The 13,514-nt window shown below is 38.7% G+C and overlaps 1 protein-coding gene across 1 annotated transcript in view; it reads left to right on the top strand.

Annotated features, from left to right (window-relative positions):
- Positions 1 to 13,514, top strand: part of LOC121464697 (vomeronasal type-2 receptor 116-like) — a 36,480-nt gene that overhangs the window by 9,894 nt on the left and 13,072 nt on the right. Inside the window, exons 2-5 of the mRNA XM_041677722.1 lie at positions 834 to 1,122; positions 1,761 to 2,567; positions 9,522 to 9,749; positions 11,974 to 12,097. Coding sequence (XP_041533656.1) covers positions 834 to 1,122; positions 1,761 to 2,567; positions 9,522 to 9,749; positions 11,974 to 12,097 — 1,448 coding nt within the window. The remainder of the gene's footprint in view (positions 1 to 833; positions 1,123 to 1,760; positions 2,568 to 9,521; positions 9,750 to 11,973; positions 12,098 to 13,514) is intronic.

Here is a 13,514-nt window from a genome sequence, read left to right as displayed (position 1 = left end):
TGTCTTCCTAGTACTGACTTAATTTACTTAATATGATTAAATTACATCCAAGTTCCAACAAGTGATATAAGTTCATTCGTTATACTTCAATAAAATTCCACTGTACACATGTACCACATTTTTTTATTCATAGTTCTGTTATTGGACATTGAGGTTAGTTTCATAATGTAGCTCCTATGAGTAGCACTGAATATAGTTTATGATAGGTGTGTGCTTCTCCTGAAAGTAGTATTTTTGGAGTACTTCTCTGTTGGAGGAGGACCCACTTTTTCATCCCAGCCATCCGGCTAGCTTAGACCCAAAATAATTAAACAGAAACTGTAATAATTAAATCACTGCTTGGCCCGTTAGCTCTAGCTTCTAATCAGCTAAATCTTATATTAATTTCATCAGCTGCTTTTTATCATACTTCCACAGAACTCCCTGCTTGAGACTTTCCATGCACATACCCCATACTCAGGCTCATTGTTTTTATTTTGACAAAATCAGAATAAATTTCATATTTCAGTGCAGAGGAGCTGGGTTCTGCAAATTGCAATCCCTGTGTTTGGATTCTGTGAAGCACATTCTCATGGCTGACATGATTTTGTCAAAATAAAAACAATGAGCCTGATTCAATAAATAAGAGATTGAGCCTGAACTGAGGCCAATATATAATGTCCAAAGACTCTCCTCCACTGACAAACTTCTTTCAGTAATGCTCAAACTTTTGAAAGTTCCAGAGACTTCATCAATGTCATCAGCTGAGGACAGAGTGTTCAGTTGTGAATATATGGGAGATATTTGACATTCAAAAAACAGCACCTCTAAATATTCTTGTGTCTTCTGTTCAGGTTAAAGATAAAGAACTACCAGATTCTCCTGGCAATGGTTTTTGCCATTGAGGAGATCAACATGAACCCTCATCTTTTACCCAATGTGTCTCTGGGGTATGATATCTATAATGTCCTGTATAGTGAATGGTCGACATTGGATAGATGCATCACGTGGCTATCAGGGAAGAAATATATAAGTAATTACAACTGCAGGAAAGAAATGAAGTCTGTTGCTGTACTCTCAGGAGTATCCTGGATAATATCTGCCCAGATAGGAACACTGCTGGGACTCTACAAATATCCACAGGTGAGGACGAGTAGAGTAGAGAGATGAAAAACACAAGTTCAGGGTCATCCCAAGGTGAAAAATGAACATGAAAGAAAATTATGATTATACATCTGACAAAGTTTATAATCCCAAAGAGTAAGTGTTCAGTGACTTGGTGACATATCCACATTTCCTTGGTCAGCGATTACCTGGAACTGTGAGTGACCAGAAATTTTCTAAATATGCCTCAGAAAGTAGGATACCAATATTTTAGTGGTATTATGGTCTACAGAGGTGTCTTTGGGAGTAAAGTATTTGATTCACAAGCATGGGAATCTGAGTGTGACTCTCTAGCATTCACATGAAATCTGGCCATGACAGGACATATCTTTAACCTCAGTTCTGGTAAAGCAGAGAGTCCCTAATTGGAAAGTCAGGCTAGCCAAAACAGTGAGCTACAGGTTCACTTAGAGACCTATGCTCAAAAGAAAAAGAAAAAATTAAAGTAAAGAATAACAAGGTAATACCACTATCAGCCTTGACCTCGTGTACACATGTGTACAATGTGATGATCAAATTCTCTTCATCACTCTAGCTGATTCTACAAGTCTGTCATGATTTGACCCATGCTTTATGGTTTCTCCTCTTAATTCTGCTTCTACTTCTTTTCATTTTAGCTGACCATTGGGTCTTTTGATCCTAACCTGAATAATCATGATCAGTTTCCCAATCTCTATCAAATGGCCTCCAAGGACACATCTCTGGCCAGTGGCATTGTCTTATTGTTGAATTATTTACACTGGAATTGGGTGGGGTTGATTGTATCTGAAGGACAAAAAGGTGTTCAGATAATCTCAGACCTGAGGGCAGAAATGGACAGAAACAGAATATGTATAGATTTTGTGGAGATGATCCCAGTCAGTAAAGTATCCTTTTTGGCACAGGAACAATTGAATCCTACACGGGTTCTGAAATCATCAGCAAATGTGATCATCACATATGGGGACAGTGACTTTCTGAGAGGCTTCCTGTCTTATTTAAAGCAGACTTTAGTTACAGGGAAAGTTTGGATCATGAACTCAGAATGGAATGACATCAACCATTCAAAGCATTTCATTTTGCAGTCATTGCATGGGAGCCTCATTTTCTCACATCACCACAAAGAACTCTCTGGTTTCAGAAATTTTACCCAAACACTTCACCCTTCCAAATACCCAGAAGATTTTTACCTTCAAAGGTTTTGGTTCTACTTTTTTAACTGCTCATTTGCTGACAATGACTGTACTACAGTTGAGAACTATGTGCCTAATGTTTCCTTGCATGACTCACCTAACAACCATTTTGATAAGGTCATGACTGAGTATGCTTACAATACATACAATGCTGTGTATGCTGTGGCCCATGGCCTTCATGAGATGCTTCTTCATCAAGCAGAAGTAAAACCATTAAGAAAGACAGAAGAGTTGATGTTTTCAGCCTGGCAGGTAATTTCCCATTGGATTGCTCATAACATAAGCAATGTGATTTTCTGAATTTATGCTTTAGGAGGTCATACTACTTATCTTAGGTTCTCGAAGAGTACAAAATAAACTACTAGAAACACATACAAAGGGGTAAGTCAAGGTCTATACAGAAATGGTTAAAAGGAAGAAAGAAAATGTGTTCTAAATCCACATCAGTATTTTATATTGACAGATCACTGATTTCTGTATAAAAAATATAGATATATCCAATCTTGTGAGTCCCAGGAGATTCAACGGAGGCTGTGGACTTCAACTGAGAGGCCAGAGCTAATTGTGAAGGATACGGTGTCTAGGCACATGGAAGGAATCACACAACATGGAGAATGGAATCTGCAGGAAAAGCTGGAGGAAGGAACCAGCGAAGAGTTAATTACACTTAAGTATGTAGATTGCCATCCATGGAGAAGAGGCTTCAAAAGAAAATGAAAGAACTAAATTGGCTAAAAAAGGGATACTTCATAGGACTACCACAACATGCAGCAAAGCTTGTACAGGCAGACTGGGCATTGGAGATGAATGAGGGTAGAGTTCCCAGGCATATGTAATTCCACAACATGCAATAAAGACCACAGAAGAAGGTAGGGTTATAGTTGTCACAGAGTAAGTTGCTCTGTAGATGGAGGTTTTTCTGTCCCACCCCATCTTGCCCCTGCTTTAAATACTCACCCAGAGGCTTACTTTATATATAAACTCTTTGGCCTATAGTTCAAGCTTATTAATAACTAGCTCTTATATTCAAATTAACCTATTTTTACTATATTTATTGAGCTATATATTTTTCCATTCACCTCCCTTCCTCTCTCCTCCCCTTCTACTTTCTCCCATGATCCCTATACTCTCCGTTTAATCATGAGATCTTGTCTTTTCTACTTCCAATGTAGATTAGATCCATGCATGTCCTTTTTAGGGTTCTCTTTGCTGACTAGGTTCTCTGGGATTGTGAAATGTAGGTTGGTTTTTCTTTGCTTTATGTCTAAAAGCCACTTATGAGTAAGTACATATTGTATTTGTCTTTCTGGCGTTGGGTTACCCTATTCTATATGATGTTTTCTAGATTCATCCATTTGCCTGCAAATTTCAAGATGTCATTTTTTTCCCACTATGTAGTACTCAATTGTGTAATTGTACCACATTTTCTTTATTCATTCTTTGGTCAAAGAGCATTTATGTCATTTCCAATTTCTTGCTATAACAAATAATGGGGCTATGAACATAGTCAAGTACATGTCCTTGTGGTGTGATTGAACATACTTTTGGTATATACTCAAAGTCTTGAGATAGACTGTTTCCTAACTTTCTGAGAAATCACCATACTGATATCCAAAGTGGTGGTATCAGTTTGCACCCCTACCAGAAATGGAGAAATGTTCCTTTTACCGCACATTCTCTCCAGCATAAGCCGTCATCAGTGTTTTTTATCTTGGCCATCATGACAAGTGTAAGATGGAATCTCAGAGTTGTTATAATCTGCATTTCTCTGATTGCTAAGGATGTTAACCATTTCCTTGAGCATCTTTCAACAATTTTATATTTGTCTGTTGAAAGTTCTATGTTTACATCTGTACCCCACTTTTCCTGAATTATTTTAAATTAGCCCATTTCTATTAATCTATATATTGCCAAGTGGCCGTGGCATTTAGTGATCTATTGGCATGTTATTTCTTGGGCAGCTGTTCATGTCTCTCTTGACTCTGCCATTTTCCTCTCTGTATCTCTCTTTAGCATTCCTGCCTAGCTGTATTCTGCCTTGTTATAAGAAAAAGAAGATTCTTTATTAATCAATGGGAATAAAACATATCCATAGCATACAGAAGGGTTATTCCACAGCACTGTATAGACACAGACAACTAATGTGATTTCAACATAAGTAATAAGTTAAGAACTGGGACTAAAAAGGATACAAAAAAGGGAGAAGTCAAAACATCCTCCCTTGTAGATGATAATATTCTATACATGAGAGACCCTAAAGACTCTGTAAAAACTCTCAGACCTGACACAGTATAATTGCTGAGTAAGAGAGCCAGAGCCAGAATCCACTGAGGGTCTGGACATGAATCTGGGTCCTTCAAGGGAGTAGTCCTAAGCCAGAACCCCTGTGGGTCTGGGCATGTGTTTAGGACCTCCCAGGAACTAGGCCTGAGCCAAGACCTCTGCCAGTCTGGGCATGAATCTGGGACCTCTGAGAGAGTAGGCAGGAATCAGAGATCTATGCAGGGCCAGATGTGAGTCTGGGAGCTCAGAGGGAGTATGCCTGAGCCGGGAGCTCAGAGGGAGTATGCCTGAGCCAGGACCTCTGTGGGTCCGGGCATTGGTTTGGGACATCAAAGGGAATAGGCAGGAACCCAGAGCCTTAGCAGGTCTGAACATGAGTCTGTGACCTCTGAGGGAGTAACCCTGGCTCAGGTCCTCTGTGATTCTGGGTGCACCTGAGGCTGAATACTCCAAGACAGTAGACTGGAGCCAAAAACCTTTGCAGGACCAACTCCAAGGCAGGGACTTCTGCAGAGGGGATCAAGACTAGGATTTGCAAAAATAGTGCAAAGCCTGTAACCTAGGCCAAATTAGGCCTGAGACAGCAAACTCCAAGGGAGCAAAGCAAAGCACAGGATCACTGAGCTATCTCCAGGAACATAGAGTAACCAATGGGGCAGCTAGAACTGTAGAGCTGTACCATGAGGAACAACCATCTGAGCTTTGGATTCTTTGGTACCTAGAAGATTATTCAACAGAATCTCAGACAGCCTCAACCACATCTATTAGAGGAAAAGATGAGTAGAAAAGGTAAGAATGCATGCAAAACCACAAAGAGCAACACAACACTAGTAAAACCTAAAGGTCCTACAACAGCAAGACCTGAACAACCAAATATAGATGAAGCAGAAGAAAATGACCTAAACAAATCAAGAGAATGTTCAAAACTCTTAAAGAGGAAATGAGAAATTCCCTTAAAGAAATGGAGGAAAAGACAAACAAAAAGTTGGAAGACATCAGCAAATCCCTCAAAGAAAACCAAGAAAATGAAACTAAACATATGAGAGAAACTATTCAAGGCTTGAAAACTGAAATAGAGACAATAAAGAAAACATAAGCAAAGGGAATTATAAAAACAGAAATCATGAGAAAAAGATCAGGAACCACAAATGCAAGCAATAACAGCAGAATACAAGAGATAGAAGAGGGAATCTCAAGCACTGAATATGCAATAGAAGAAATAGATTTATCAGTTAGAGAAAACATTAAATCTAACAAAAGCTTAACCCAAAATATCCAGGAAATATAGGACACCATGAAAAGGCCAAATCGAAGAATAATAGTTATAAGAGAAGGAGAAGAAGTTCAACTCAAAAGCACAGAAACTATATTTAACAAAATCACAGAAAAAACATTCCCAACCTAAAGAAAGATATGCCTATTAAGATACAAGAAGCTTACAGAACAGAAAATATATTGGATCCAAAGAAAAAGTACCCTGACCACATAATAATCGAAGCACTAAACATACAGAGTAAAGAAAGGATATTAAGAACTGCAAAGGGAAAAGGCCACGTAACACATACAGGTAGCCCTATCAGAATTACACTTCTCATTGGAGACAATGAAAGCTAGAAGATCAAGGTCAAGCATTATGCAGACATTAAGAGACCATGGATGTCAGCCCAGACTACTATACCCAACAAAACTTTCAATCACCATAGAAGGAAAAACAAGACATTACATGACAAAACTAGATTTCACCAATAACTAGTCACAAACCCAGCCTTACACAAAACCTTAGAAGGAAAACTCCAACCCAAGGAAGTTGGTACACCAACAAAAAACAGAGACAACTAATGGTCTAATAGCGGCAAATCCCAAAGAAGGGGGGAAATGTACAAATTAACGTCAGCAACAATGAAAACTAAGTTAACAAGAGATAGAAATCACTGGTCATTAACATCCCTTAATGTAAATGGACTCAACTCACCTATAAAAAGACACAGGCTAACAGATTAGTTACAAAAAAAAAAAGAATCTATCCTTCTTGTGCATACAAGAAACATATCTCAACTTCAAAGACAGACATAATCTCAGAGTAAAGGGTTGGGAAAAAATATACCAATCAAATAGACCTAAGAAAGAAGCAGGTGTAGCTATCCTAATATCTAACTAAATAGACTTCAAGCTAAAATCAGTCAAAAGAGACAAAGAAGGTCATTTCATATTAGTTCAGGACAAATCTATCAAAAGGAAATCTCAATACTGAACATCTATGCAGCAAATACAAGGGCACCCTCATATGTAAAAGAAACACTTCTAAAGCTTAAATCATATATTAAACCCACATACTAATAGTGGGAGATTTCAACACTCCCCTCTCACCATTGGACAGGTCAGTCAGACAAAAATGAACAGAGAAATAAGAGAACTAACAGATGTTATGATTCAAATGGACTTAATAAACATCTATAGAATATTCCATCCAAACAGCAAAAATTATACCTTCTTCTCAGCACCTCATGGAACCTTCTCAAAAATTGACCACATACTAGGTAACAAAACTAACCTCAACAAATACAAAAAAAATGGAATAACCCAATGTACCTTATCAGATCATCATGGTTTAAAACTAGAAGTCAACAGCAATACTAATTCCAGAAAGCCCACAAACACATGGAAATTAAACATTGCTCACCTGAATCATCAATGGGTTGAGGAAGAAATAAAGGGAAAAAATAAAGACTTCCTAAAATTCAATGAAAATAACCACACAACATACCCAAATCTATGGGACACAATGAAAGCAGTCTTAAGAGCAAAGTTCATAGAGATAAATGCCTACATAAAGAAGCTGGAAAAGTCCCACACTAGTGAATTAACAGAACATTTGATAACTTTAGAACAAACTCTCCCAAGAGAACTAGAGGGCAACAAATAATCAATTTGAGAGCTGAAATCAGCAAAATAGAAATAAAGAAAGCAATACAGTCAATGAAACAAAGAGTTGGTTCTTCGAGAAAATCAACAAAATAGACTAACCCTTATCAAAACTAACCAAAAGGCAGAGAGAGAATATCCAAATTAACAAAATCAGAAATGAAAAGGGAGACATAATAACAAACATGGAGGAAATACAAAGAATTATCAGGTCATATTTTGAAAACCTGTACTCTGCAAAATTGGAAACATGAAGGAAATGAACAATTTCTGGATAAATATCACTTACCAAAAATTAAATCAAGACCAGATAAGCAAATTAAACAGACCTATAACTGCTGAAGAAATAGAAATAGTCATCAAAAGTCTCCCAAACAAAAAGAGCCCAGGACCAGATGGTTTCAGCTCAGAATTCTACAAGACTTTCAAAGAAGAACTAATACCAATACTCCTCAAGTTATTCCACACAATAGAAACAGAAGGAATAATACCAAATTCTTTTTATGAGGCTACAATCACCCTGATACTCAAACCACAGAAAGACATTACTAAGAAGGAGAATTACAGGCCAATCTCACTCATGAACATCGATGCAAAAATACTCAATAAAATACTGGCACATAAAATCCAAGAACACATCAGAACCATCATCCACCATGATCAAATTAGGTTCATCCCAAAGATGCAGATATGTTTCAACATATAAAAACCACAGAGAAACCCTGTCTCGAAAAAAAAAAATCTGTCAATGTAATCCACCATATAAACAAACTGAAAAATAAAAACCACATTATCATCTCATTAGATGCCAAAAAAGCTTTTCTTTTAATTAAAAATTTCTGCCTCCTCCCTGCCTCCCATATCTCTCCCCCTCCCACCTCCCTCTCCAGTACAAAGAGCAGTCAGAGTTCCCTGCTCTGTGGGAAGTCCAAGGTCCTCCCCTCTCCATCCAGGTCTAGGAAGGTAAGCATCCAAACAGACTAGGCTCCTACAAAGCCAGTACATGCAGTAGGATCAAAGCCCAGTGCCATTGTCCTTGGTTTCTCAGTCAGCCCTCACTGACCGGCATGTTCAGAGAGTCTGGTTTGATCCCATGTTTTTCAGTCCTAGTCCAGCTGGCCGTCTCAGTGGGTGGGTGCACCCCTAGCGGTCCCGACTTCATTGCTCATGTTCTCCCTCCTTCTGCTCCTCATTTGGACCTTGGGAGCTCAGTCCGGTGCTCCAATGTGGGTCTCTGTCTCTATCTCCATCCACCGCCGGATGAAGGTTCTATGGTGATATGCAAGATATTCATCAGTATGGCTATAGGATCAGGCTATTTCAGGCTCCCTCTCCTCAGCTACCCAAGGAACGAGCTGGGGACAACTTCATGGACACCTTAGAACCCCTCTAGAGTCAAGTCTCTTGCCAACCCTAAAATGGCTCCCTTAATTAAGATATATACTTCCCTGCTCCCATATCCACCCTTTCTCCATCCCAACCATCCCATTCCCCCAAGCTCTCCCCATCTTCTCCTCACTTTTCTCTCCCCGTCTCCCCTTACCCCCATTCTACCCCCATCCCCAAGTTCCCAATTTTTGCCCAGCAATCTGTCTACTTCCAATATCCAGGAGGATAACTATGTTTTTCTTTGGGTTCACTTTCTTGTTTAGCTTCTTTAGGATCACGAATTATAGGCTCAGTGTCCTTTATTTATGGCTAGAAACCAATTATGAATGAGTACATCCCATGTTCATCTTTTTGGGTCTGGGTTACCTCACTCAGGATAATGTTTTCTATTTCCATCCATTTGCATGCAAAATTCAAGATGTCGTTTCTTACCGCTGAGGTGTGTGTGTGTGTGTGTGTGTGTGTGTGTGTGTGTGTGTGTGTGTGTTTGTGGTGTGTATGTCAAATTTGCTTTATTCGTTAAGGATTTAAACAATGTAATACTTTCCCAAACACTTCAGTTTTTTGTCTTCGCTCTGGTATCAACTTCATAAAATAATATATCTTTTTTAGCTGAACCCTTTTTTAAAAGACATGGAATTTACTAATCATGCGGGAGAACAAGTGAATTTGGATGAGAAAATGAAACTGAATGCAGAGTATGATATACTCAACTACTGGAACTTTCCAGAAGGTCTAGAACTTAAGGTAAAGGTTGGACAGTTTTCTCCATATGGTCCACTGGGTCAACAATTATCTTTATCTGAGGACATGATAGAATGGGCCACAGGAATCACAGAGGTAAGTTGGGTATAATTGTAATGCTATGAACTACACATATTAAAACAAACAAATCTTGATCAGTATCTTCAAACCAAAAAGCTATCTACAATGAATACTTTCTTGTAAAGGAAAGTAATTTCTTCCAATAGAGTCTCTCTTCACAAAAGGCTCCATTCCCACAAATTTCAGTTTCTTTTTTGTAAAATTTTTATATCACATTTCTTTGTTTGGGAATTTTTTATCTTATTGGTCTTTTGCTTTATATGTGTGTGTTTCGTGGGAGTTTTGTTTGTTTTTCAGTTTTGTTTGCTTGTTTTGTAAACAGACAGAAAGAAAGGGCATGGGGTTGAATGGAGGGGGAGATCTGAGAGGAACTGAAGGAAGAAGCATGATCAAAATATTTTGTGTGAAAAAGTCTTTTAATGTTTTTATACTTCAATACATATTTTTCTTTTGCCTGTAAGTTTTATGATTTTATGATATATTGATATTTTTAAGTTTTCTATATAAATTTTAAAAATATAAATATATAAAATATTATATGTCGTTTTTTGTGGACTCATATAAAATTTAGGATACTTCTATTTCTGTGCAGAATGAAATAGGAATTTTAAATTGGTATTACACTGAATCTGTAAATAGTTTTTGGTAGAATGGTCATTTCTACAATATTAATTCTACCAGTTTTTGAGCATGTGATGTTTATGGGGGAGGATTCAATTACAATAACAAATACAGAGGTTTGATGGAAATATTCATGTTAACTTGAAGTAGAAGACACTTTTGTATTTTCCTTTTTTTTTTCCTAACATAATTCAGAGGCAGCATCATTAGAGTACTGATTGGAGAAGATACACTTCACAGGTTTTAGAGCTAAGGGTGTCCATATTCCTTCAGTAGTAAATTGAGGAAGGAATTGGAGAAATGGAAATAGAGAGTAAAGTAGGAATAAGAAGCACAGTGCATGGTTTAGGACCACGGATGATAGTGGAGGAAATATTTCATAGCAGTTCACCAAGGCAGTGGGAGGGGTGATTTCTGCTCAGACAATGGTTTCCAGGATGCCAGGCAGGAATCTCAGCTCCAAGTTCCTCTACCTCATTTCAGCTCCCATCTGCTCACCCAGTTTTACTCTACCCATCAATCCACTCATGGCTAGCAAACGGGGTTGACATGTTCCAGCTGCTGTTTTCTAGTGTCCATGACCAACTGCCCCTCATTGACGGATGCTTTTGTCGTTGGTCTGATGCGAGCAAGATGGTGAAACACACTAGCTTGACTGTTCCTTTGAAACAAAGGTGCCATGTAGGCTAATTTCTTTTTCATTCAATTCTTTCTCTGCTAAAGTAGAGTCTATTTGGTTTTTACTATGACTCTTGTGACTCTTGTCTTTTACTGAATCTTGTAAAGGCAGCTTTTAATCCATTATCATACACAGCAATCCCTTGAACCAAGAATGTGCTTTTTAAATTTTATACTTCCAATTTAAGGAAGAGAATTTTCTTATATACTGTATGGAACTAGAACATGTTCATTTACCAATACGCATCTAAATGCTCACACATTTCATATGAAAATATACACAACATCTGTTGGGGTTCTCATTACTGACAGATCTTTAGGTTGAATATGGATGATTCAAGGACTCATAGCTGTTACTTTGGTGGGATAAGGCACTATGGTGTTGTTTGTGGCAGTAGAAGACAATCACCTCATGCCAGCAAAACAAGAGGTAGGATGAGTCCATTGTCCCAGTACAACTTCCAATGGCAAGCCTCCAATCACTTTCTCACCTTTAAAAAATTATATTGTTTTTATTTTCACTGTTTATATGCACATGGAGGAAGGAACTTTTATCTGCATGATGAGTGCAGGTGCCTATGGAGGCCAAAAGAGGCTGTTGGATCCCTTGGAGCTGGAGTTAAAGGCATCTTTGAGCCATGTAATGTAATTCATGCCCTCTGCAAGAGCATCCCATGCTGTTAATACAGAACCATTTCTCCACCCCAATACCTCTCCACTTAAAGACTTCACCACGTCTCAGCAGCACCATAGGCTGAAGGTCATCACCGTTAAGGGGGTGTGTGGTGTCGAAGCTACAGCAACATCCAATCAGTTGATTACATATGGATACAAAAACTATGTTCACTAATTATCTAATTCTATGAATAATGTGCTCACTATAGTAGTAGGTTTAATTCAGATTTTGAAGTATAAGATGCTCACATCTGATTGTCTTCAGACTCCCCAGTCTGTCTGCAGTGAAAGCTGTAGTCCTGGATTCAGAAAATCCCTCCCAGAAGGAAATGTGGCTTGTTGTTTTGACTGCATTCTGTGTCCAGAGAATGAGATTTCAAACAAGACAGGTAAGTGTGTCTTATGGAGAAATTCTCTACTTCTGATTAACAGTCTTTTTATGAAGATTCTAGGCATCTGAACACTGATTCTTACATTTGTGCTTCAAACACTTTACACACTGAGCCATCTCCCTAGCCCAAGATGTTTATTAATAAGAAAAAGAATATTAAGCAAAGTGTAGTGATGCACAACTTCTGCACTCAGGAGACAGAGGCAGGCCAATCTCTGTGAGGTTACAACCAGCCTGTTCTACATAACAAGTTCCAGGACAGTCATAGCTACCTAATGAAAAATACTATGGGACAATTGTTTGTACCTTGTCAATTGTATTTTATTAAAACGCTGATTGGCCAATAGCCAGGCAGGAAGCATAGATGTGTTTACCAGGCAGGATGTAGAGGCAAGGCAATGAGAGCAAGCAAGATGTGACAGCCTCACCGAAAAAGATACCAAGCCACGTGACTCATATAGACAAGAATTAAGGGCCCTTGTAAGTTATAAGAATTAGTTAAGAAGAAGGTGAGCTAATAGGCCAATCAGTTTATAACTAATGTAGACCTCTGTGTGATTTCTTTGAGACTTAACGACTGAGGGACCTGGACAGGACAGAAGCTTCAGACATCAGAAAGCTGCTTCAAAAGTCATTTTAATACCAAATAAATTTCCTTCGCATTGATGTTTTTGAAGCCAATCACAGGGCTAAGGGGACTGAAGCCTATGTGTATCCGTCATCTTCTCTGTGTCTTCTGAAATGGTGTGCAACACACATGGAATGACTAGACTGTTTACCACTCACGTTCGTGCACTGTCCTTTTCAGGTTTGGGTACACAAAAGGCGATTAGCGAAGTGATTTCAAGCTAAAAGTGGTTGAAATTCCTTTCTGCTTCTTTACACACTGGAAAGAGCAGGCAGGGCATTTGAAATGAGCTAGACAAAGTTTGTTTACAAATTCTTCACCACTTTGAAGTCAGGTCAAATGTTCCCCTACTGGATGTGTCTCCCAATACCTCTGAAAATGGGCAAGGGGTGACAGATCGTCAAAGATCGGTGCTGGGAGAGAGAAGCACAAGTACATGATCTGCCAACCTCATTCCAGGAGTCCTCACACTTAACTCCTAGCTTAACACATAGGCAGCCCTCTACTCCCCCACACTCAGAGAGGTTTCATCCATTTTCAAGGGAAGCACTTTCCACCTCATTCTGCAAGTCTGAGTCATTCCCACTATAGAACTCTTAACAGGTTTATGTCAGAGGTGCACCCCAGAACCAAGATTGTCATATGAGTGACACCCACTGACCATTCTAAATAAGAAAAGGCAGATGTTTCTGAACCCAGAGAAGCTCAGACAATAGAACCTCTCTCTGCCACCTCATGGTACTGCACATTGAGAATCTGCAGAGTAACACAGAGGTCTCTTCCTCTA

The sequence above is a fragment of the Microtus oregoni genome, unplaced genomic scaffold (genome assembly GCF_018167655.1).
Source record: "Microtus oregoni isolate MIOR12 unplaced genomic scaffold, Mior012 000029F_ref0000214, whole genome shotgun sequence".
Taxonomy (NCBI): Eukaryota; Metazoa; Chordata; class Mammalia; order Rodentia; family Cricetidae; genus Microtus; species Microtus oregoni.
This window is presented reverse-complemented; position numbering and strand designations above follow the sequence as displayed.